The sequence below is a fragment of the Manis pentadactyla genome, chromosome 4, assembly GCF_030020395.1.
Source record: "Manis pentadactyla isolate mManPen7 chromosome 4, mManPen7.hap1, whole genome shotgun sequence".
Classification (NCBI taxonomy): domain Eukaryota; kingdom Metazoa; phylum Chordata; class Mammalia; order Pholidota; family Manidae; genus Manis; species Manis pentadactyla.
The window spans coordinates 169,319,464-169,343,633 of record NC_080022.1 but is presented as its reverse complement, the minus strand read 5'-3'; the positions used below and the strand labels follow the sequence as shown (position 1 = coordinate 169,343,633).

The window sequence follows — 24,170 nt, the reverse complement described above, 5'->3', positions numbered from 1 at the left end:
AGCAAAGGAGCTTCAGTAGCCTATAGTCAATGAATTTCAACTGGGGGAGAGTAGAGAAAGGAAAGATGTATTTACTGACTACATGTTATTGACAAACATGTTTCTTTACATATTTAACGACCATTGAATAGCCTTACAACAACACAAGTTATGTCTCCATCTTAGAAATGAAAAAAACCAAGGCTCATTCAGAGAGAATGGACTTTTCATTGGTCCCACAGCTAGAAAATGGCAGAAATGGGGTATGAATGCTCATATATCAGATTCAAGAGCCCAAGTTCATTCAATTACACGAATGGTGTGGTACTTCAAGAATGGCACCTTGGCCTACTGACCATGGTGGAAAGGATAAAGACTTGAAGCCAAAAACCCAATTAAGGTTCTAGCAATTGAGCTGAAAGAAAATGATAGTAACAAGAAAAACAGAAAGGAGAAAAATGCTCCAAGAGACACTGCAGAAGGACATTCAGTTGGACCTAGTGACTTACTGGACGACAGCAAAGAAAGATTTCTTAGTAATCTGGAGAGTGATCATGGTAATTCTACCAGTGAGTAATGAAGAAAATGCAAAAGATCAAAGTTTGATGACATGGCAATTGAATATTGAGCTGGTAGTCATGACAGAACATCCAAGCAGAAATGTCTGGTGGGCAAGTAAGATGTGGGTGTAGAACGGAGAAGAAGCTGATGCTAAAGATGGGTATTTAGAAATACACAGAGAGCCAAAGCCTCAAGAAGGGACATCACCAAGGAAGCGTGTGCAGAAGACAAGGCCACCAAGCCCAAAACTGTAACATGATAAAATTCAGAGCACAGAAGCTATTCATGGAAGAATAAAGAGGAGCAAACAGAGATATACAAGTATTCTCAGAAGGCAGTTATTTAAAACTCAGTTAAGACTAGGGTGATCAGTATCAAATAGGTCCCAAGAGCGTGTAGGAGAGTAAGTATGAGAAATGGTGACTAGATTGGAGATGTCGGATAATTAGCAATCTCCGAGAGATTAATTTCAGTAATGTGGTGAGACCAAAATTCTGAAGTGAGTAGGATAGGAAGGGAAGAAGTGGAGGAAGTGAATGCAAAACAGTTTTCTAGAAATATGAAAGGAAGGAACGTAAAAATACAAGAAATCTAGAAATAGAGAGGGGACCTACAGGGCATAGTCTAGTCTTTTCATTTTACAGGTGAGGAAACTGAGGCCCAGAAAATTTAACCAATTTCACCTAATCTGGCTAGAAAGAGAACCTAGACAATCAGTACAGATGAAATGGTAACTGAGGAGAGATAAGGATTAAGGGAAGAATTTCTGTCTCCAAAGAAGAGTCCGTGTAATTCCTTAATTTTCATTCAGGACCTGGCCTCCTTTCTCTGGCGTCATGAGCCCTTGGTCTTGAAATTATTTTCAACATACCTGAAAGAAAGGGCATATTATCCTCTGAAAAGCATGAATATAATGCCTCAATTGCCAGAGAAAATGTAGTGTTGGTTTGGGCAAGGAAAAGAAATTTGTGTATCATACTTTTTATTCATAGGAATTTTATAGTCCTAAAGCCTGGAAGACAGGAAGGATTACGCATACTAAATTTGAAATGCATCACTATAATAATCTTGATAATACTCCTCCTTGTCCCATTTTGGAGATAACAAATAACCCCAAGGTAAGTATCCACCTACCAAAGTGGACACAGTAGGGTAAAGACATTCATTAAAAACAAAACAAAACACCCAATTACGAATAATTCATGATGAGCTGGCAAACACCATTTTGCTATGGGGAGCAAAGTTCATCACGGAACACCCTGATAATGTGTATATAAAGACAAACTGTCTGAGTAGGACATTCACCATCAGAGGTTCACTCCAGGAACAAGCTCTCCAGACAGGACACCATGTCTGTGCGCCTCTCTTCTGCATCCAGACGACTTGGCCCTTGCGGGGGAGCAGGCTCTGCGCGGCTTTCTAGTGGGGGAGCAGGTTTGGGGGCTGGAAACACATGCGGTATGCCAGGTATTGGAAGCAGTTTCTCTTGTGCCTTTGCGGGAAGCTCATCTGCAGGAGGCTATGGCGGGGCTCTGGGCACGGGGGGTGCCTCCTGTGCTGCCTACCTGGGCAGTGAACATGGCCTCCTCTCTGGCAACGAGAAGGCGACCATGCAGAACCTCAACGACCGCTTGGCCTCCTACTTGGAGAATGTGCGAGCCCTAGAGGAGGCCAACGCTGACCTGGAGCAGAAGATCAAGGGGTGGTATGAGAAGTTTGGGCCTGGTTCTTGCCGAGGTCTTGATCATGATTACAGTAGATTCTTCCCAATAATTGATGACCTTAGGAACCAGGTAAGAAACGATGTCATGAGGGTTAATGTTAAGAGTTTAGCCACACGTATCCATGCAAATGTAAAAGCTATCACACACAACAGGGCTTTGTTCTCAGCTTCGAATGTTTGGTAGTTCATTATTATTATTAAAATTCTCATCTTTGAACATGGCTCACCCATCATCTGGTATCTGGCATGTATGTTTATGCTTTTAGTAATATTAAAATATAAAAACGGCCAATGTCTCTAGCTATAGATTTATAAACTGTTCCATAGACAGATTTTTTTTGATGGGTGGGGTAGAGAGTAAAAAAAGCTATACTTAAATGTGTCATTTTCAAAAGAATCACATTATTGGATTCACAATATCAGAAATATTACTATAATTTCATAGGTGACTTATTTCAAGGAAATTAGACATTTAAAAAAAAATTCCTCTTAACTAACTCTCCATTTATCAGATAATTTCTGCAGCTACAAGTAATGCCAATGTGGTCCTACAAAACGATAATGCAAGACTAACAGCTGATGATTTCAGACTAAAGTAAGTAGAGATGGAGAGAAATCAACAACGTTATCTAAGCATTTCCTTCTTTTATTTAGGCTATTTGAGATCAACGCAACCCTTTGATTTTGTTTTAAACCAAGGGTAAGATTAGATGACTAGCTGAATTACATGTTTTACTCAGGAAAGTTGGAGGCTGACACAAATGTATGTCATAATCATATAAAAGAATGTTTTGAGTATTCCCACTCCCTTCAAAGATTTTTATTTATTGCATTTTGGTCGATCCAACTGAAGCTTTGAGTATATTTTAACAGTTCGACCTCAAAGCTTAGTTTGAGTGTTATGATGGCCTAAAATGGGTGTGAACAATGCGCTCAAACTCTCAAATGCTCCCTAAGGTTTGAAAATGAACAGGCCCTTCACCAGAGCGTTGACGCGGACGTGAGCGGTTTGCGCAGGGTCCTGGATGAGCTGACTCTGTGCAGAACCGACCTGGAGATCGAGCTGGAAACCCTGAGCGAGGAGCTGGCTTATCTCAAGAAGAATCATGAGGAGGTAGATGCTCTATCTCCCCCGATTTCACAATCCACCTCCCTCCTGAAAGTTAAGTCAATATTCAGGAAGGAACTTGTCTTTCTCTCCAAAAGGCTTAGATATTTGAAATGTTTCTGTTCATCCCCCTCCAAAGAACAAGCCGTAAGAAAAGTTTCTGACCATATGAACCATGTCTGCCTGGCTTCTTTAAACATACGCAGATCCTCACGTGGTAAACCAAACATTTTGCAGGACATGAAGGCTCTGCAGTGCGCGGCCGGAGGCCACGTGAACGTGGAGATGAACGCGGCGCCCGGGGTGGACCTCACGGTTCTGCTGAACAACATGCGGGCGGAGTACGAAGACCTGGCCGAGCAGAACCGCAGGGACGCGGAGGCCTGGTTCCACGAGAAGGTAAAACCAGGCTAGGCCACGCTTAGGTGGCACTGGGTTCCCGGGGAGTGCTTGGCCCTAATGGGGCTTCTAACGTTCCAGAGCGCTTCGCTGCAGCAGCAGATTTCTGACGACGCTGGTGCCACCACCTCAGCTCGGAATGAGCTGACTGAGATGAAGCGAACTCTTCAAACCCTGGAGATTGAACTTCAGTCCCTCTTAGCGATGGTAAGTCAATTACAGAGGCTTGCTTTAGAAGTGGATACAAAAAGTGATTTCTTCCACATGGCATTACTTATTTTCATTTTTATCCATTAATTATTGTGCTTGAAGTAAGATACGTTTGCATTTTGCACAGAAGCTTCCTCTTTGCCTGAAAATTATACCTAGGTGCCAATAATTGTGAAACATAGAAATGTTATCAAATACAATTATTTTTTGGTACTCGGAAAAAAAAAAAGCCTTTACCCTGAATCTTCTATCAAGTCAAAAGATCAGAAACCACCCTCCATGGAGTACAAAAATACATTTGCACTCCTCCTAGCCTCTTCATCTGGCATTCCTTCTGGCCACTTAATTAAGAGCACTTACAAGCTCCTTTTCAAGTGGCATGAACGAGAAGCAAAGGATAGGCATGAAGGTTGCCTATAAAGCCAAACACACATAATGATAATAACAACCTTCTTCATTAAGGGTTTGCCCATGACTTTCATCCCCATGAGTCCATAGTAACCCTGGGGCTTGGGCAGGCAGGCTTAATAATACATGTCATTATTTCCAAAAGAAGAATCTGAGATTCAAAGAAGTTAAGCAGTTTTCACAGAGTCCCACAATGGAATATGAAGGAACCAGAACTTCTCTCCCAAGTTTCTAACTCCCAAGTCTATATACTCTTTCCACTCTGGCTAAGAAACCTCCGCAATTTGCCCACAAAAGAAGTTATGAATGTATATACAATTAGGGCTTTCTATTAAAAATCTTGCAGATGAAAGGCTGACGCTGTCATCTTCATGCCATGTAAAATTACAGCCCACATCCCTCTGTTCTATGGGAAAAGTCCATGGTATTCATAAGCCAATGAGGCAAACCAAAGCCTAAAAATGTCATTTTTTTTGCTTTGGGTCATTCTGCTACTGGAAAGTTTATGCAGCTCACTATAGCATTAGTTTTTAACGGAAGAGCTACAATTCTCATGAGACACAGCTGTCACGTGATTAGAAATGAAGTAGCAAAGTGTAAGGGGACTTTTATTCCTGGGGAAAGTGGCAGATCATGTCAGATTCTACAAGCGCAGGCTGTATGGTTGAGGCCATGGGGCTTCTCCAAGCGGTGCTCTAGAAGAAGCAACTTCATCTTTGCTAATGGTCCTGGCATATGATAATATTCACCAACAACTGTATTGTTTTCAAATAGAAAAATAATATGACATCTAATAAAGGCAGCAATTAATATTGAGCAAGTGGAATCCTTTGGGTAAATATGATTATTTGCATTATGTAAAGATAACTCTTAAATATCTCTTGAGTGCAGTCACCTTATTCTAAAGCAACACTGAGGCATTTTCCACTAAACTATGTCTTAATCGTTCACAGAAAAACTCCCTGGAGTGCTCCCTGACCGAGACCGAAGGCAACTACTGCGCGCAGCTCGCCCAGATCCAGGCTCAGATCGGCGCCCTGGAGGAGCAGCTGCACCAGGTCAGAACCGAGACCGAGGGCCAGAAGCTCGAGTACGAGCAGCTCCTCGACATCAAGGTGCACCTGGAGAAAGAGATTGAGACCTACTGCCGCCTCATCGGTGGAGATGATGGGTAAGTACTACTTCCATTGAGAAAACAATGTAAGATAATTAAAGATTTTTTAAAATCAAGTACATAGTATTTATGAGCTACATCAAGCATACATAGTAAAACCACTTCTGGTGTTTAAGAATCTATTGATCTCCTAGCTTAAATCATTGGTTTTCAGTTTCTGCAGCCAAACAGAGTGAAATAATTAACACAAGCTTTCTATATTTTTACAGTTCTTGTGTTAAATCAAAAGGCTATGGAGGACTAGGAAATCAGATAAAAGGTAAACAAAAGCTATGTTGGGCATTCAGTGTTTATTTGCTTATGTTTCAAGTGATGAGTTAATTATTTCCCCATTACGTATTTGATAAATTCTAACACTCCATATGTATCATTTTAGATTCACCTAAAACCACCATGTTTAAAACAATTGTTGAAGAAATAGATCCTCGTGGCAAAGTTCTCTTATCCAGAGTTCACACTACGGAAGAGAAATCCACCAAAATCAACAACATGAAGAGTGAACAGAGGGTGCCTTCCTGAACCCCAAAAAAATGGCCCCTAAATTAAAATACCAAATTAAAACTAGGTTCCAAAATAAGGGCCCTCTTACTTTCCTGCTTTTCTTCCAATGAATTAAGACAATCTGTTTTAGAATAGTGACATTTCCTTGGCTTTTTCTATGGTGGTGTTTCAATAAAAGTTCTTCCTGTTGCAAGTCATCTTCACTGGTTCTGGTCAATCTTTGCATGTTAAACATACCCCACAATGGAAGCTGGATTTGTTTTAATTGCTTCTGTTTAATTCAGTTAGGATTAAGTTTTACAGGCAAACTACTTTTTCACATCTTTATAAAATTTTAAATCTTCTTTTCTTCTATAAATCCTTATTAAGCACACCTAAGTGCTCATAATGAGAATAAAAACAGTTAATATAATCTAATACCTGAGTGCAGCATGTTCATAGAAGTGGTAGTAAGGAAATGGGAATTAGAGAATCCAAAACATCCTAAAAATAAGGAAAAAACAACTATCACTATAAATGGTGATATTTGAAGGAAAAAGGGAAAAGAGAGAAATAGGGATTAGACAGGGCAAGTGTGGAATTTCGCATTAGGCCACAAAACAAGTCTTAACAATTAAGAAGACTGGAATCATATCAAGTATCTTTTCCAACCATAACAGTATGAATTAGAAACCAATAACAGGAGGAAAGCTGGGATGTTCAAAAATATGTAGAAATTAAGCACTCTCCTAAACAACCAACGGTGAAAGAAAAAATCAAAAGGAAGTAAAAAAATATCTTGAGACAATTGAAAATGAAAATAAAATATACCAAAACATAAAGGTTGCAGCAAAAGCAATACCAAAAGGGAACTTTATGATGAAAACTGCCTACATTAAGGAAGAAGAAAGATCTCAAATAAACAATCTAACTTTCCAAATCAGGGACCTATAAAAAGAATGAACTAAGCCCAAAGTTAGCAGACTATAGAAGGAAGTAATAAAAAACTAGAGAAGAAATAAAGAGACTAGAAAAAACACAGAAAACATTGGTTTTTTGCAAACTAAAAGTTGGTTTTTTGCAAAGATAAAATAAACAAATCTTTAGCTAGACTAACCAAGAAAAAAAGAAGATGCAAATAAAATCATAAATGAAAAAGAGATTACAACCAATACCAGAAATGTCGAGGATCATAAGAGAATACTAGAACATTTAGATGCCAACAAATTGGACAGTCTAGAAGACATGGATAAATTTCTAGAAACATGCAGCCAACCAAGACTAAATCATGAAGAAATAGAAATCTGAACAGACCAATAATGAGATGAATCAGTAATCAAAACCTTCTCGAAGAAAGCACAGGACCATGTGGTTTCACTGGTGCATTCTACCACTTAAAGAATTAATGCCAGTCCTTCTCAAGCTCTTCAAAAAAACTGAAGAGGAGGGAACATATTATAAGGTCAGCCTTACCATGATACCAAAGCCAGAAAAAGACACTACAAGAAAAGATTTATAGGCCAATATTCCTCATGATCATAGATGCAAAAATCTTCAAGAAAATTCTGGCAAATCAAATTCAACAGCACATTTAAAGGATCATACACCATGATCAAGTGGGATTTATCCCTGGGATGCAAGAACTGTTCAACATACACAAATCAATAAATGTGATACACCACATTAACAGAAGGAAGGGTAAAAATCATATGATTATCTCAATAAATACAGAAAAAGAATTTGACAAAATTCAACACCTTTTCATGACAAAAATGCTCAACAAATTAAGCATAGAAAGAATGTACCTCAACATAATAAAGGCTCTCTATGACAATCCTACAGATAATATCATACTCAAAGGTGAAAAACTGAAAGCTTTTCCTCTGTATCAGGAACAAGACAAGGATGTTCAATCTTGCCACTTCTATTCAATACAGTATGAGAAGTCCTAACCAGAGCGATTAGGCAAGAAAAAGAAGTAAAAGTCACCCAAATTAGAAAGGAAGAAGTCAAATTGTCTCTGTTTACAGATAACATGATAGAAAGCCCTAAAGACTTAACCAGAACTAATTAATTATGAACTAATAAATGAGTATGGCAAAGTTGCAGAATACAAAATCTTCATAAGCCAGTTGCATTTCTATACACTTACAACAAATTATCCAAAAGAGAAATTAAGAAAACAATCACATTTCCAATAGCATCAAAAAGAATGAAATATTAGGAATAAACTTAACCACAGAGGTGAGAGACATGTACATTGAAACACTAACAAAAGAATGTAAAGCACACACAAGTAAATGGAAAAGCATCCCATGTTCATGAATTAGAAGAATAAATATTGTTGAAATGTTGATACTACCAAAGTAATCTATAGATTGAATGTAATCCCTATCAAAGTCCTAATGGCATTTTTTACAGAAATAGGAAAAACAATCTTAAAATTCATATGGAAACACAAAAGGCCCTGAAGAGCCAAAGTGATTTTGAGAAAAAACAAATCATACTTCCTGGTTTCAAAATATATTGCATAGCTACATTAATTAAAACAGTACGGAAGAGACACAAATGGCCAATAAGCACATAAAAAGATGCTCAACATCATTATTCATCAGGTAAATGCAAAGCAAAACTACAGTGAGATACCACCTCATACCCATTAGAATGGCTACTATGAAAAATATAGAAAATAACAAGTGTTAGCCAGTATGTCGAGAAATTACAGTCCTGTGCACTATTGCTACTGTTGCTGTGAATGTAAAGTAGTATAGCCACTGCAGAAAATAGTTCTTCAAAAAATTAAAAATAGCACTACCACATAATAGAGAAATTCCATTTCTGGGTAAATACCCAAAAGAATTGAAAACAGGGTCTTGAAGAGATATTTGTATCATGTTCACACCAGCATTATTCACATTAACTAAAACATGGGAGCAACCCAATTAACCATCAATGGATGAATGGATAAGCAAAATATGGTCTATACAATGAAATGTCATCCAGTCTTTAAAAGGAAGGAAATCCTGACATATGCTACAACACAGATGAACCTTGAAGTCATTATATTAAGTAAAATAATCCAGTCATAAAAAGACAAACACTGTATGATCCCACTTAAATGAGGTTCCTAAAATAGTCAAATTCATAAAGAAAGTAGAATGGTGGTTGCCAGGGGCTGGGAGAGGAAGGAGTGGGGAGTTACTGTTTAGCGGGTATAGAATTTCAGTTTTACAAGATGAAAACAGTTACAGATATGGACAGTAGTTGCACAACATCATGAAAGTATTTAACATTACTGGATTGTACAATTAAAATTGGTTAAAGTAGTAATGTTATGTTCTGTGTATTTTACCATAATAAAAATTTTGAAAAAAAAGAAAACAGTATAATAGTGGCATAAAGACAGACACAGGCCAATGGAACAGAATCAATGGCCCAGAAGTAAACCCACACATACACAGTCAACTGATTTTGACAGGAGGGCCAAGCATACAAAATTGGGAAAGGATGGTCTCTTCAACAAAACAGAAAACTGAATATCCCCAAGTAAAAGGATGAAATCGGACTCCTATCAAACAGTATACACAAAAATCAACTCAGAATAAAGACCTAAACATGAGACCTGAAACTGTAAAACTCTTCAAAGAAAACATAAGAGAAAGCTTCTTGACACTGGTCTTGGCAGTGATTTCTTGGATTTGATACCAAAAGCAACAAACGACAAAACTGAAGATATATTCAGAACTTTTTAACATAACTTCCAGAAAAGAATAATAGTGATACTCAGCACTATTAGACTTACTCTAAGCATCATTTGTTTAATTCTCATAACAACCCTATGAGGTAAGTACTATAATCATCCTCTTTTTACAGATAAGGAAATTGAGGCAGAAAGTGGTTGGGTGATTTGCCCAGGATCACCCAGCTAATAACTGGAGCTGCTGGAATGCTAATCCAAGCAGTCTGGCTCGGAGTCTGTGTGCTCAGCCACAACATGGTATCGTGCTGGTGAGGACCTCATGATTCCACCTTCTTCTATCAAGAGAAGGGATACAAACACTAAGTGCATTCTAACTCCAATCAGTCTGAGATGAAGCAGTCACCGGAGTTTCCTTCCCAAACAAACCCAGGAAGCCATTTTGCAGGAGGGATTAGCACACCAGAATCTGATTCTCAGAAAAACTAGGGATCTAGTGACAAAACAAACCTCCTTCATGTTTAAGAAAAATACTTTTCTAAACTTGGCTAACAAAAATGGAGACTGAATTTTAAACAATGGCCAAAGATACTGAAGTATGTTTGAACTTACACCCTAAACTTAATAGGGGGAAAATTAGTGAATGATCATTAAAATAAAATAACATAATACAAACCTTTACCCTGAGATGAGCAGACATTAACGGGGCATCATTTAAAATTTAATTAAATTATTTTTCATACCTACAATATACACATTATGTAATGAATGTTCTAATATCTAACAGATTCTCAAGAAATGATGGTAGCTGAATACTTGTTTTTGACCATGCGTAAAATAACCACTCTTAGGGAAGAAATATATGGATAGAAATGGCCTGAGAATTTGTGAAGTCTATCCCCCATTTCCAGAAAGGACTAAAGCATACCTAAATGTTCATAGTATGTATTAGTTTGGAGGAAATCTATGATTAAGAAAAGTCAAGAGATTTGACCTTGTAAGTAAACAGATATGATTTAAGAGTTAAGCATCATACATTCCAGTCCTGCTTGATATAAAAATGCTTTGTGATCTGTGTGGCCACATAGCTTCAGAGCCAACTCATCTCCAAACTGGTTTTAATAATATATGCTTTGACTTATTTCACAAAAGATTATGCTAATTAGTATTTATAAACTAGAGATAAATAGCTTATGTTAATAATATTTTGCAGTCTCATAATACCTCTTTTCCAAGAAACTAAAGACTTACAATTACACAATATACTGAATTTTTATTTTATCCATGGACAAAAGATTAAAATTTTTCACAAGGTCACAACAAAATCAATAATAAGCTTTGAATATGAGCTGCATCTCTTAACTTACCGTGTATTGTTCTAAACATGTACCAACAGTCTGAATTACAGTTTTATATTATCTCTAAATATTTTGGGTCAAAAAAATACATGCATTCTAGCCCATCAAATGATATTTCATATCAGTTAGGGATAATAATTTTGGATTTTTTCAAAGTATTCAATATCCACAACATTGAAAAATCTCATTCAAAAAATCACTAAATCATTCAAAAAAATTCAAACTATCTAAATCCATAATCAGTTGTCACCAATCAATTTGTAACATTGTAAGTGATAGAGACCTGACCCTGTCTGACGTGTATACTTCATTATAATGATTTAAATAATTAACATTCACAAAGTGTTTCTGCCCTTTAGGCTGTTTTACAGTCGTTAATTATTGGAACTGTTCAACATTCATTTAAGACTGTTCAACGTTATTATGTCTCATTTGCCCAGGAGGGAAATGAAGCACAACGAGGAGGCATAACTTGCCAGGGCATCAAGGCAAGAGCACAAAGGCGCTGCTTACCTGGAACTACTCATTTTCAACCTAATGACTGGTTTCCTAAGCAGTCATGAAAACACCACTCTCCTTCATATGTTTTACTCCTCACTCATCCTATGAAGCTCAGTTCAACTGTGAAATAATGCATAACTGCCTTAAATACATAAACTGAAAGGCAGTAGACAGTATTTTGGAGGAAGAAGCATGAACAGTTTGGAGACTCAGAGGTTAGTTGAACGGACAGGTTCTGTTCTTGCTCTCAACAGAGAAATCTCAATACAAGTAATTTTCTGTCACCGCCACATAGCAATTTTTGTTAAATTGATATGCAAAGTATTTCAAGACTCCTCTGATTTCAGTTTTCGATTTTAAAAGTCAATTAAAGAACCCCCACTACCAAAGGATCACTAGATACTGAGAGTATCTGATTTTAATAAGAAAGAAAACAATAAAGCATGAATATAACATTACTCCATACCCATGTCCAGGATGAAGTCAGTATGCATTATTAATGCCGCATGTGAATTATTAATTCTTTGTTATTCAGGGGGGAAACCATAGCCTATTGCAGAGGTCAAAGAGACCTACATTTATTCATGTTTAATTTTGGTCTTTGAAACTATGATTTAGTATTACTCCACCTTGGCACCATTTTCATATATAAAGATATGCTTGGGGCACCATTACACCTACAGACTGGACACTATTAAAAAATAACCCAGTTAGGAAAGCCAATTACAGTGCGTGGAATATTACAGATTGGTGAGCTCGAGGCCAAAATGACCTACTAAAGTCTATAAAAAGCCAATGGAGGCAACTTCTAAGGCGGGGGCGCTTTGGCTTTGCTGCTCACTCTGAGGAGTCAGTCCGTGGTGCTGCGGCGGAGTCTGTACGACTTTCCAGCCCATTCAGGCGGCTCTGCGCGCAAGCTGGCTCTGCTTGGGCATTCCTGAGGAGGGCCAGGCTTTGGGGCTGGGACTGTGTGCTACAGTTCGGGAGCTGGAAGCAGCATTTCCTGTACTCTTGAGAGCATCCTTCCGGACAAGGTTTCTGTAATGTTGGCAGAGGGTTGGGAAGTGGCCTCTGGGCTGGTTTCTTTGGAAATGAATGCGGCCTCCTCTCTGGGAATGAAAAGGCGACTATGCAAAACCTCAAGAACCGCCTGACGCCCTACCTGGGCCATGTGCACGCTCTGGAGGAAGCAAATGCAGACGTTGAGCAGAAAATCGAGGAGTGGTTTGAAACTATGGGCCTGGTTCTTGCCCAGGACTGGATCATGACTATAGTAGATATTTCTCAGTCATCAAAGATCTTAAAAGGCAGGTAAGAAATATGGATTTTGCACACGTTCACTGCACATTTTGGGTGTGCATACTCTAAAAAAATTAAAAATATAAAATATGCTTCACAAATTTATGTGATACAGAATTTGCTCACTCTATATTCCCAGGGTTTAGGGCAGTGGCCGGCAACAAAACTGTGTGAAATTAATGAAAGAGAAATCGTTTCAAAATAGATGTAATCGATTTGCTGGTCTTTTATTTAGCATACACTTTTTGATCAAGAGTAATAAAAGTATCTATGACTGGAAAAGCTTACACTTTTGCTCTTAAATTCTGGAGCCATTTTATTACCTGGAGAAAATCCAGATTCCTTTAACAGAGACAAAATTAGACTAAGATAGATGCTTAATGGGTTTAGAAGATAAGAATCACACTTAAACCTGGAGTTTCCTTGACTTTTGGTACTTAGAATTTTGCACAATCTACCCTATTTAGATTATTTCTGTGACCACCTATAATGCCAGCACTCTTCTAGAAAATGACAAGGCCAGACTGACCGCTGATGACTTCAGGCTGAAGTAGGTGAAAATAAAGTAATTATTTATAATGATGGTAAAAAACACTACGTTGGAGTAAAGAACATATCTTTACTTTAAATAGCAACATGTTTTTATAGTCAGACTCGGTCACTGAAAAATTAAATATTCCCTTGTGAAAAGAGCTTTCATACATTTTAAGCAATATTTTATTCAACTGTTAAGCACACTAGATGACAAAAACCAACTCTGAAGAAACAACTCCTCCAAAATAATGATCATAAATCAGTAGGCATTCCAAAGTGTTTCATTGCTTTGCCACTGCGGTAAGTTCCCGAGCCCTGTATACACCACCAAATCTTTCTGTATATGAAATGTCTAGAAAGTTATGCTTTGCAGCTGCATATAGTTACAACTCTCAAGCACTTTACTACCTTTTCAGGCATGAAAATGAGCTTGCTCTGCACCGGGGTGTTGAGGCTCACAACAAAGGTCTTCACAGAGTTATGGATAAGCTGACCCTTTGTACAACAGACCCTCAGTCTGAAACATTCGGTGAGGAAGTGACATACCTCAAAAAAAAAATCACGAGGAGGTAAGCCACTCTGCAGAAGCGGCTTCGCCCAGTATCTGATTTCCTTCATCAAGTTCATGGTTCATTTCCTAGTGAAGTGTGACTGTCCATCAAAATTTTGCCTTGAGTATTAACACTGACCCCATTTCCAGGAAAGGAAAGCCCTGCAATGTGCATGGGTGGGGAAAGTGAATGTGAAGATGAGCGCAGCCCCAGGGGTGGACCTCACTCTGCTGCTGAACAATATGAGGGTCGAGTACGAGGACTTGGCCGAGCAGAACCGCAAAGACTCCAATGCCTGGTTTACTGAGCAGTGCATCTGTGGCAGATCACACACCAACAGCTTGTTTGGGAGACCACAGAGCTGGTCCCTAACCCTCCAACAATTAGGCTTCAGAGCACTTCGCTAAAACGGCAGATTTCTGACGATGCAGGGGCAGCCACGGCAGCCAGAAATGAACTATCAGAACTGAAACGCAATCTGCAAACATCAGAAATAGAATTTCAGTCCCTCACGGCCATGGTGCATAGGGTCCACCATCGACCTGAATATGCGTGTGTGTGCATAAGCAAATATACATTATAGGTAAATATGTATAACTAAGTATATGTAACTAAAAATATAAAATATACTAATTACATATAAATACGTTAATATCAAGAATTTTGTCGTAAACATTACTTCTGATTCACCAATCCCAAGAAACAAAAACTTTTTTCAATAGAGAGAAGATGGCTTCTTTTAAACCTTGCTAATGCTGATTTTCAGTTGAAAACCTACAATTTAGACTTTATACACATTTATTTCCACCTCAAGAATATTTATAATATAAGCATGTCATTTATCTGTTACACATACAGCCTTGTTTCATTCTTGTTTCAGAAACACTCCTGTGAGGGCTCCTTGGCTGAGATCGAAGGTAATTACTGCCTTCAGCTCCAGTAAATCCAGGATCAGATTGGGAGGAAGGACTTCAGCAGATTCTAACAGAAACAGAAGGCCAGAAGCTGGAGTATGGAACAGCTTCTAGACATCAAAATATTTTTCATAAAAGACATAGAAACTCATTTCTAATGAATAGGTGGAGAAGAAAGGTAAATATTAACCTGGGAACAAAACTAACCTCTCATCAACTTGGTTTTCTCAGCAGACACATATTCCAATGTTGCATCTAGAATTTCTTGCTCTAAGGATTGTACCCACATAAGGCTCAGGAATTTATTATTGCATCCAAGTGAAATGAGCCAGGCAGCAAAATCAAAATTCTAAGTACGTAAATGCATGTATCTACAATACTATATAGAACACTTGAGTACGGATTGCTGAACAATTCTTGTACTCCAATTCAGGGGCAAAACTTCTTTCTGTGATTTAGTATTGAAGCACATTTCTTACAATAACACACACTATTTTACTGTTATTTCACTAGTTACCACGCATGCTCCCTGTACTAAAGGGGTTATTAACATTTTCATCTGGAAGATGAGCAATGAAAAAAAACAGGAAGATTTCACTGTAGCTTGTTAGCCAAGAGCAACAGCCCTGGAATTGTACCCCTGGGTGCAGATTATACCATTAGATGAATTTGAACACATCGTTTAACCCTTTTTATACCCCCGTTTCCTTATTAGTAAAACAGTGGTAACACCAAAACTATACGCTTAACTGCTCTTGACTATAGTGCTTACCTATGTAAGGCGCTCTTGAGAGTGGCTTGCACTCGAAAAGGACTCAATTATCAGTGGCTCTAACTAAATGCTTGCCCACTGTCACATCATGAGTCAGCACCATCTGATGCAGCTTCCAAAGCTCGCATCACACCTCTACAACGTATTCTCATCGGGTCTCTGCAGGGCTTGCTCCCTCCTTTAAGCAAAGTGCTGATTGCACTGGTCATTTTTCACTTCTTTTATAGCACCTTCTATGCCATGGTACTGGTAACTTTTTACATGCATATACTTTATTTTCTACAGTATAAACTTCTTGTATCTTGACTCTGTTTTCTACAGCACCTGGCCCAATGCCTTCTGCATAGTAGGCAACCCTGTTACGTTCATTGACCAACTGATTGACTGAAAAGTCAGAATGAAAACTTGGAGTCCCCCTGTTGCTAGGTAAAAGGTCACAGCTGGTCACAAGAGAATTTCTGATCATAAACATTCATTTAATCTTTTCTTTCACTATACTGAAGTCATTGAAGGCTTACTAATGTCTCTTAAACATAAGAGGAATTTAATCTTATGGAAACTAAAACTCCAAAACTTTGATTCCCAATTCATAGTTATTTCGTGAAAGGAAAAAAATTTGCTCTTCTCTTCACAGAAGAAGGTTAGCATGTTACAAATCAAAAGCATGTGGGCCCATAACTGAAAATCAAGCCAAAGGTGTAGGTTTTTGAACTTGGGGTATGTCTTTCCAACAGCTGCAATCGTGTTAAATAAGTCACTTATAGGTAAACTGAACAAAATTGTTCCTAAGTTTAGTTCTCATGAATGAAGGACTGAGGATTCATTGTGATTCTTGCTCAAATTTAAATTTAATGGTATTTAATGATTACCTTTAAATATTCTTAATATTTGTGTTTTATATCCTGTAGAACAAATGCAGTTAAATTATGAAATTACTGAAAAGAGGAATCTGTCCCCCAACATCTTTCTCACCTAAAACCCATTATTTTCCCAGTTTCAATGCTTTGATAGACAAATTTTAAAGCACAAAAATAGGTCAAGTTGGTGTTTAAAAGAAGACATTGATTACTTTTCTGATACTTTACATTGTTTTAACCCATGTTTCTTTTACACTTTCCAATACCCATTGTTCTAGGAACAGTGGTAAATGTAACATAGTCTCAGACCTGACTAAGCATAAACTCCAAACACAGTATTGTATCTTAATTTACTGCAAATTTGCAAACACTATTGTTTAAAACCATACCCATTATGACTAAATGCCTCTCAACCTATTAAAAATGAGTACTAAACTTGCATTTATTTTATTTTTAGACTATAAAGAAGAAATTGTCAAAACAGTGGTTGAGGAACTAGATCAACTTAGCAATGTCCTTTCACTGAGGGTCCACTCAGTGGAAAAAAGATCCTCTAAAATAAAATCCTCTATTACAACGGAGCAACAGAGTACCTTCTAAGACACCATTATGAAACAAAGGTTTTTTTTTAAAGCCCACCTTTGCAAAATCCATTGGCCAAATAACCCAAGGAAATCATTCATTTCTGTTCTTAAAAATAAAAGGACTAAATTTGTTTTCCTTCTTTTCCTTTTCATGTTCTTTGCATGTAATCTTTTCAGGGTAGGAAAAATTTCCTCTGTCCTTAGTTTTTACTTTTATTTCAAGGAACTTTTTCCCACTTCATTAAAAATTTTTCTGTTGCAAGTTACTTTTTGATAAATCTGGTGCTGTTGAATTTCCGTTGAATCCCAATGTGACAATACTAAGGATATACTAATAAAATTAAGTGCTTCCCTTTAGAATCACATGGACTTCAATTCATGACAGGATAAATTGGAAAGAGCATGAGCCCTATTCTCTGGTCCCAAATCTGTCCCTGATTAACTATGTACTAAATACTAGATCTCTTTGGTTTGGGGCTTCTGAGGATGTAAAGGAAGATTATACCCATTGAACATTAGAATTTGTTCACCTTTATAACAGCTAGCCTGCATGGGAGATCAGCTATGTTAGTTTGTTGAATCTGAATCTGGATAGCTGTTTTTCTCTTTGGCAGTACATGTATCTCCTGGCAGGTACTCAAAGAGGATTTGAGGTAGTTCTCAATCTTGCTTGTATCCACCTGAATACACAAGGTTCTGCCTGGTATCCTCACCAAATTATTTTGAAAAGTGCAGCTGGGGCTAGACAGCAGCAAAATTCTAGGCTAAAGAGATTTGATTCATTTGGGGTGGAGTCAGGCAGGGAGCTCTGCAACCGTCTAGATTTCCAACTTGTATGACAGGGCATCACTAAAGAGTTTTGACCAACTGGTATACAGACAATGTGGAATTCAAATGGCCCATAAATGTAGCTCATAAACTGAATTGCACCATCTCCAGAGTGCTGGGCCCACTAAGGTTGCATCTCAAATTCCCAAAGACACTCTTGATTGCCACTGTTTCCTACTCCCACATAAGGTAGTTGACTTCAGCCCAGAGAGAGTTTCTTGAGATGTAATGACGCCATCCATGTATGAATGACGCCAGCCATGGTTATAGAGGCCGTAATTTCAGTGGTGTAGAGTTGGACTGAGTTGGGTTAAAAGTATTTTGAATTGCAGAACCATATGACCACTATGGCAGATATGGGGTCTGTATTTGGGCCCAATGAATAGAGTCACTCTCTCTAAGGCTGGTCAGCCTACTAACCTATCAGCAGCAGACATAGACACTGACACCTTGAGATGGTACCATTTTTCTAGGAGGAAAACTAATCACATGCTGGCAGGAGACTCTACTGGACCTCTTTACCCAGGAGGGAACAGCAATTTGTCCATAACAGAATTAACACTTCTTCAAATGTAGGTTGGTCTTTCAATTCCAATGTACCTCAGCTGGCACCACCAACTGAGGACCAACTGAGGACAGAACAAGCCCTGGATCTGCCCCTAGCGATTGGTTTGAAGTCAGAATAGAGAACAGTAAACCCTTTCTGGATTCCAGAATGACAAGAGAGAGAGAACTGGAGTAAGGCAATATTTGAAGAGATGAGAGCTGAAATTTTTGAAAGATACCAGCTCACAGATTTAAGAAGCCCCACACAACCCAATAAAATGAAATGCATGTTGAACAGGTCATAGTGAAACTAAAGACAAGACACAAAGAAGTCCCCATATAGATAAATCGTAGTGAAACCACAAAACAACAAAGATAAGAGAGTATCTTACAAATCAAGCTGATGGCAGACACTGATTACCTTCGAATGAGTGACAGCAAGAGTAAGTACTGACTTCTCAGCAGCAACAGTGGAACCAGAAGACAGTAGAATGTGTCATCCATGTGCTGAGAGAAACTCCAAATGGTTAGTAAATTTATGAAAAGTGTTCAGCTTAATTAGCAATCAGAGAAATACAAGCTGAAACCACACAAGAGGCCACCAGTTTGGAAAAAAAACTTTTAAAAATATTTGGCATGTTTTTCCCTTTTTGCTATTGAATTGCTTCTAGTTTGGGACAAGTATAAATGACACAGCCATAGACATTCTTATACATGTCACCTACTACATGTGCATGAGTTCTCTAGGGCAAAACCCAACTACTGAAATGCTGAACACAAGAGTCACTTAAAACTTAACAAATGCAGGTAGATTGAAAGTAAAAGAATAGGAAAAGATAAATCATGTAAACATTAACAAAAAAATTTTTTTAATTCTAACTAAGTGGGGTGATGGTTATCAACTAGACATATTGTGGTGATCATTTTGCAATATATACATATGCTGAATCATTATCTGACACCTGAAACTAATACAATATTGTATGTCAATTATATCTCACTTTTTTAAAATAAAATTTAATTTACTTTTAAAAAATCAAGAATGCTTCCCCTATGTTTATTGCAGCACTATTTACAATAGCCAAGAAATGGAAGCAACCTAAGTGTCCATCAGTAGATGAATGGATAAAGAAGATGTGGTACATACACACAATGGAATACTATTCAGCCATAAGAAGAAAACAAATCCTACCATTTGCAACAACATGGATGGAGCTAGAGGGTATTATGCTCAGTGAAATAAGCCAGGCAGAGAAAGACAAGTACCAAATGATTTCACTCATCTGTGGAGCATAACAACAAAGCAAAAACTGAAGGAACAAAACAGCAGCAGACTCATAGAACCCAAGAATGGACTAACAGTTGCCAAAGGGAAAGGAACTGGGGGTGGAGAGGGGAAGGGAGGGAAAAGGGGAATAAGGGGCATTACAATTAGCACACATAATGTAGGGGGGGACACGGGGAAGGCAGTATAGCACAGAGAAGACAAGTAGTGACTCTATAGCATCTTACTACACTGATGGACAGTGACTGTAATGGGGTATGTGGTGGGGACTTGATAATGGGGGGAATCTAGTAACCACAATGTTGCTCATGTAATTGTATATTAATGATACAAAAATTTTTTAAAGTCAAGAGTGCTTATATTAATGTCGGACAAAGAAGACTTTGGAGCAAAGACAATTCCTAGGAACAAAAGAAGTATTACATAACTATGAAAATATACATCCTCTAAGAAAGATACAGCAGTCCTAAATATACAAAAGAAAGCATCAAAATACATGAAGTAAAAACTGAGTGAGTGGAAAAGGGAAACAGACGAATCCAAAAGAATGCATATTGCATAACTGTATTTATATAACATTTGTGAAATAAAATATTATAGAGATGGAGAATAGATTCATGGTTGTCAGAGGTTATGGATTAGGACGAAGGACTGGGTACAGGGTGACATAGGAGCCTTATGAAAATGGTACAGTTAAGTACCTTGATTGTGGTGGCAGTTACTAAAAGCTACACATGTGATAAAATTACATAGAGTTACACATATGTGCACATGTGTGCACACACACAAATGAATGCATGTATAACTGGCAACATCTGAATAAACTGTATGAATTGTACCAATGTCAGCTTCCTGGTTTTGATACTGTGCTCTTGTTATATAGATGTTAACACTGAGGGGCACTGGGCGAAGGATGCACAGGACTTTCCTGTACATTTCTTTGCATATTTTATATTTTTGTGTATTTATGATTAACTCAAAAGAAATTTTTTAATTATAGGGGAAAGCCTGTGTACCCTTGGTTTAGATATAGATTGCTTAGATGTGACACCAAACAAGTGAATCAAAAAGAAAAAATTGTTCACTTGGACTTCATCAAATTAAAAATGTGTGCTCTTTGAGAGATACTCCTTAAGAAACTGAAAAGATGAGATACAGATTGAGAGAAATATCTGCAAATTACATATCTGATGAAGAACTTGTATCCAGAATTTATAAAGAATCATTACAACTCAATAACAACAAAGCAATACCAAGTGCTGGTGAGGATAAAGAGCACCTAGAAGTCTCATGTCATTAATGAGAATGTAAAGTGGTACAGCCACTTTGGAGAACAGTTTGCCAGTTTCTTATAATGTTAAATATACACCTATATATATGGCCCAGCAATCGCTCTTTGATATTAAGTAAAACACTTATGTTCACCTAAAAATCTGTATGCAAACATTTACCATGATTTCATTCATATTCATCAAAAACTGGAAATAACTCCAATGTCCTTCAACTAGTAAGTCAATAAACAGACTGTGGTATATCAAAAAATGGAAAACTACTCAGCAATAAAAATTAAACTTTTGATACACTCAACAGATGAATGCATCTCAATTGCATCATGCTAAGTGAAAGAAGTCAGATTCAAGGGGTACATACTATATGATCCCATTTATATGACATTCTGAATAGGCAAAATTATAGACATAGAAAACTGATAGTGTTTGTCTGGAACTGGGGCTTGAGGTGAGGCTGACTACAAAGGGATACAGAGGAATATGAGGGTAACAGAACTCTTCAATAACATTATTGTGCTCGTGGTTATATGACTATGCATTTGTCAAAACCCATACATAGAACTGTGTGTTTAAAAGTATGAATTTTCCTATATGTATATCAAAACTCAATAAATCTGAGTAAAAAGAAATGAGAAAAAAATGGAAGGAATCTAGCCTAAAGAAAAATGTGAATATGTTCAGCATTATTAATAATAGCAAAAACTTGGAAGCAATCTGAAGGTCTGTTAATAAGATATCGTGGTGAAACAAATTACTTAATATTAAGTTTGGCCCTAAGTAGCAGTAACAAAATAATAGGACTTTACCCAGAGAGAAGTTTCTTTCTTTTGCACATAAAAATCCAGAGGTAGACTATTCAGGGCTGGAATACAAGCTCTGCGCCAGACCGTCATCAGGGGTGCCCAGCTTCTTTCAGCTTCCCGCTCTGCCGCAGCTGCACGTGGTCCTGGCTCATGGCCCAAAGACGAAACTCCAGCCACCATGTTTGGCCATCACACCCACTTCAGCAGGGAGAAGGAATAGAAAAGGATGGGACAAAGACTTACGTCAGCTTCCTCTTAAAGTTTCTAGAACATACTACATATACTTCTGCTTACATTACACTGGCTAGCTTAATCATATGGCCACAGTTAGCTGCAAAGAATGCTGGAGAAAGTAGTCTTTATGGTGGACAGTTAATGCACAGTTAAAAATTGGGGGCCAACCAACAGTTTCCACACATTAGACACCTATTCATGCTCTAAGGCATATTATGTGAGGTGAATAAAGTAAGTTAAAGAAAAACACATATAACAGATGATTCATATATGGCATATGTGGGTTTACATGCTATATTTGGATGCAAATGAATATAAAACCTTGGAAGTGAGCAAACACCTGGAAAGTAAACTCTAGTTACCTGAGAAAGTAAGGAGGACAGAAAAGAGGGAAAGGTAAGGAAGGTCTTTAACATTTTACTCTCTACTCTTAGATATAGCTAGGTTTGTTTACATCACTAATGTTTTCATGCAGAGAATAGAATGGTGGTTACCAGAGGCTGGGAGATGGAGAAACTGGCACTGGTTGGTAAAAGGGTACAACATTTCAGTTATGAGAAGAGTTAAGTTGTGAGGGTCTAATGTGTAGCATGATGGCTAAAGTTAATTATATTGTATTGCATTACTTGAAATTTGCTGAGAGTAGTAGGGTTAAGGTATCTATGTGAGGTGATGAATGCTTTAATTAACTTAATTGCAAGATCACTTCACAATGTATACGTATGTTAAATCATCACATTGTAGCTTTATATTACAATTTTACTTGTCAGTTATGTCTCAATAAAACTGGAAAAATAAAATGGGGGAAAAGACCACTAGAATGTACCAAGGTTAATCAAGATCACTATAACATGCCAAGTGCATTTCTTTACATAGTAAAATTTGTCTAGAAAGTGTGATTTCTAAAAGATATCTTTAACAACAATACTATATAAATATCTGTAAATTACTCTAAAAAAAAAAGGTGTGGCAATGAGACATCACCTCACACCAGTAAGGATCACCACCATCCAGAAGACAAACAACAACAAATGTTGGCGAGGTTGTGGAGAAAGGGGAACCCTCCTACACTGCTGGTGGGAATGTAAATTAGTTCAACCATTGTGGAAAGCAGTATGGAGGCTCCTCAAAAAGCTCAAAATAGACATGCCATTTGACCCAGGAATTCCACTTCTAGGAATTTACCCTAAGAATGCAGCAGCCCAGCTTGAAAAAGACAGATGCACCCCTATGTTTATCTCAGCACTATTTACAATAGCCAAGAAATGGAAGCAACCAAAGTGTCCATCAGTAGATGAATGGATAAAGAAGATGTGGTACTTACACACAATGGAATATTATTCAGCCATAAGAAGAAAACAAATCCTACCATTTGCAACAACATGGATGGAGCTAGAGGGTATTATGCTCAGAAATAAGCCAGGCAGAGAAAGACAAGTACCAGATGATTTCACTCATATGTGGAGTATAAGAACAAAGAAAAACTGAAGGAACGAAACAGCAGCATAAACACAGAACCCAATGGACTAACAGTTACCAAAGGGAAAGGGACTGGGGAGGATGGGTGGGAAGGGAGGAATAAGGGCGGGAAAAAAGAAAGGGGGCAATAAGATTAGCATGTATAATGTGGGGGGTGGGGGCACGGGGAGGGCTGTGCAATACAGAGAAGACAAGTAGTGATTCTACAGCATCTTACTACACTGATGGACAGTGACTGTAATGGGGTTTGTCGGGGGGACTTGGTGAAGGGGGAGCCTAGTAAACATAATGTTCTTCATGTAATTGTAGATTAATGATATCAAAATAAAAAAATAAGGTGTGGAACCCCATTATGGTAAAATCTGTCACTTTTTACTGATGGACATTAAGAAACACCTAAACAAATGGAAAAAGGAATATTCGATCTCTTGGACAGACATACATAATCATAGAAATCAATTTTCCTCAAATAGCTTTATAGATTCAAGGCAAACCTTGGAATCTTAATTGTATTTGAGAAGCTGTTTTAAAATGTATATGATGAACAATAGAGAAAGAATATCCGACTTGACGGCAAATGAGAATACTTGTCTTGCC

General features: G+C 37.7%; 1 protein-coding gene across 1 annotated transcript; it reads left to right on the top strand.

Annotated features, from left to right (window-relative positions):
• Positions 1–1,832: 1,832 nt before the first annotated feature.
• LOC118934756 (keratin, type I cytoskeletal 27) lies at positions 1,833–6,260 on the top strand. Its single transcript, XM_036930529.2, has 8 exons — positions 1,833–2,333; positions 2,776–2,858; positions 3,221–3,377; positions 3,609–3,770; positions 3,852–3,977; positions 5,342–5,559; positions 5,772–5,821; positions 5,939–6,260. The coding sequence occupies exons 1-8, from the start codon at positions 1,890–1,892 to the stop codon at positions 6,079–6,081; spliced, it is 1,383 nt and encodes a 460-aa protein (XP_036786424.2). The 5' UTR covers positions 1,833–1,889; the 3' UTR covers positions 6,082–6,260.
• Positions 6,261–24,170: the final 17,910 nt, after the last annotated feature.

Coding starts and splice junctions, on each gene's coding strand:
- LOC118934756 (XM_036930529.2), top strand. CDS start 1,890: ATGTCTGTGCGCCTCTCTTCTGCATCCAGACGACTTGGCCCTTGCGGG. Junction 2,859..3,220: donor GCTGATGATTTCAGACTAAA/GTAAGTAGAGAT, acceptor ATGCTCCCTAAG/GTTTGAAAATGAACAGGCCC. Junction 5,822..5,938: donor ACTAGGAAATCAGATAAAAG/GTAAACAAAAGC, acceptor GTATCATTTTAG/ATTCACCTAAAACCACCATG.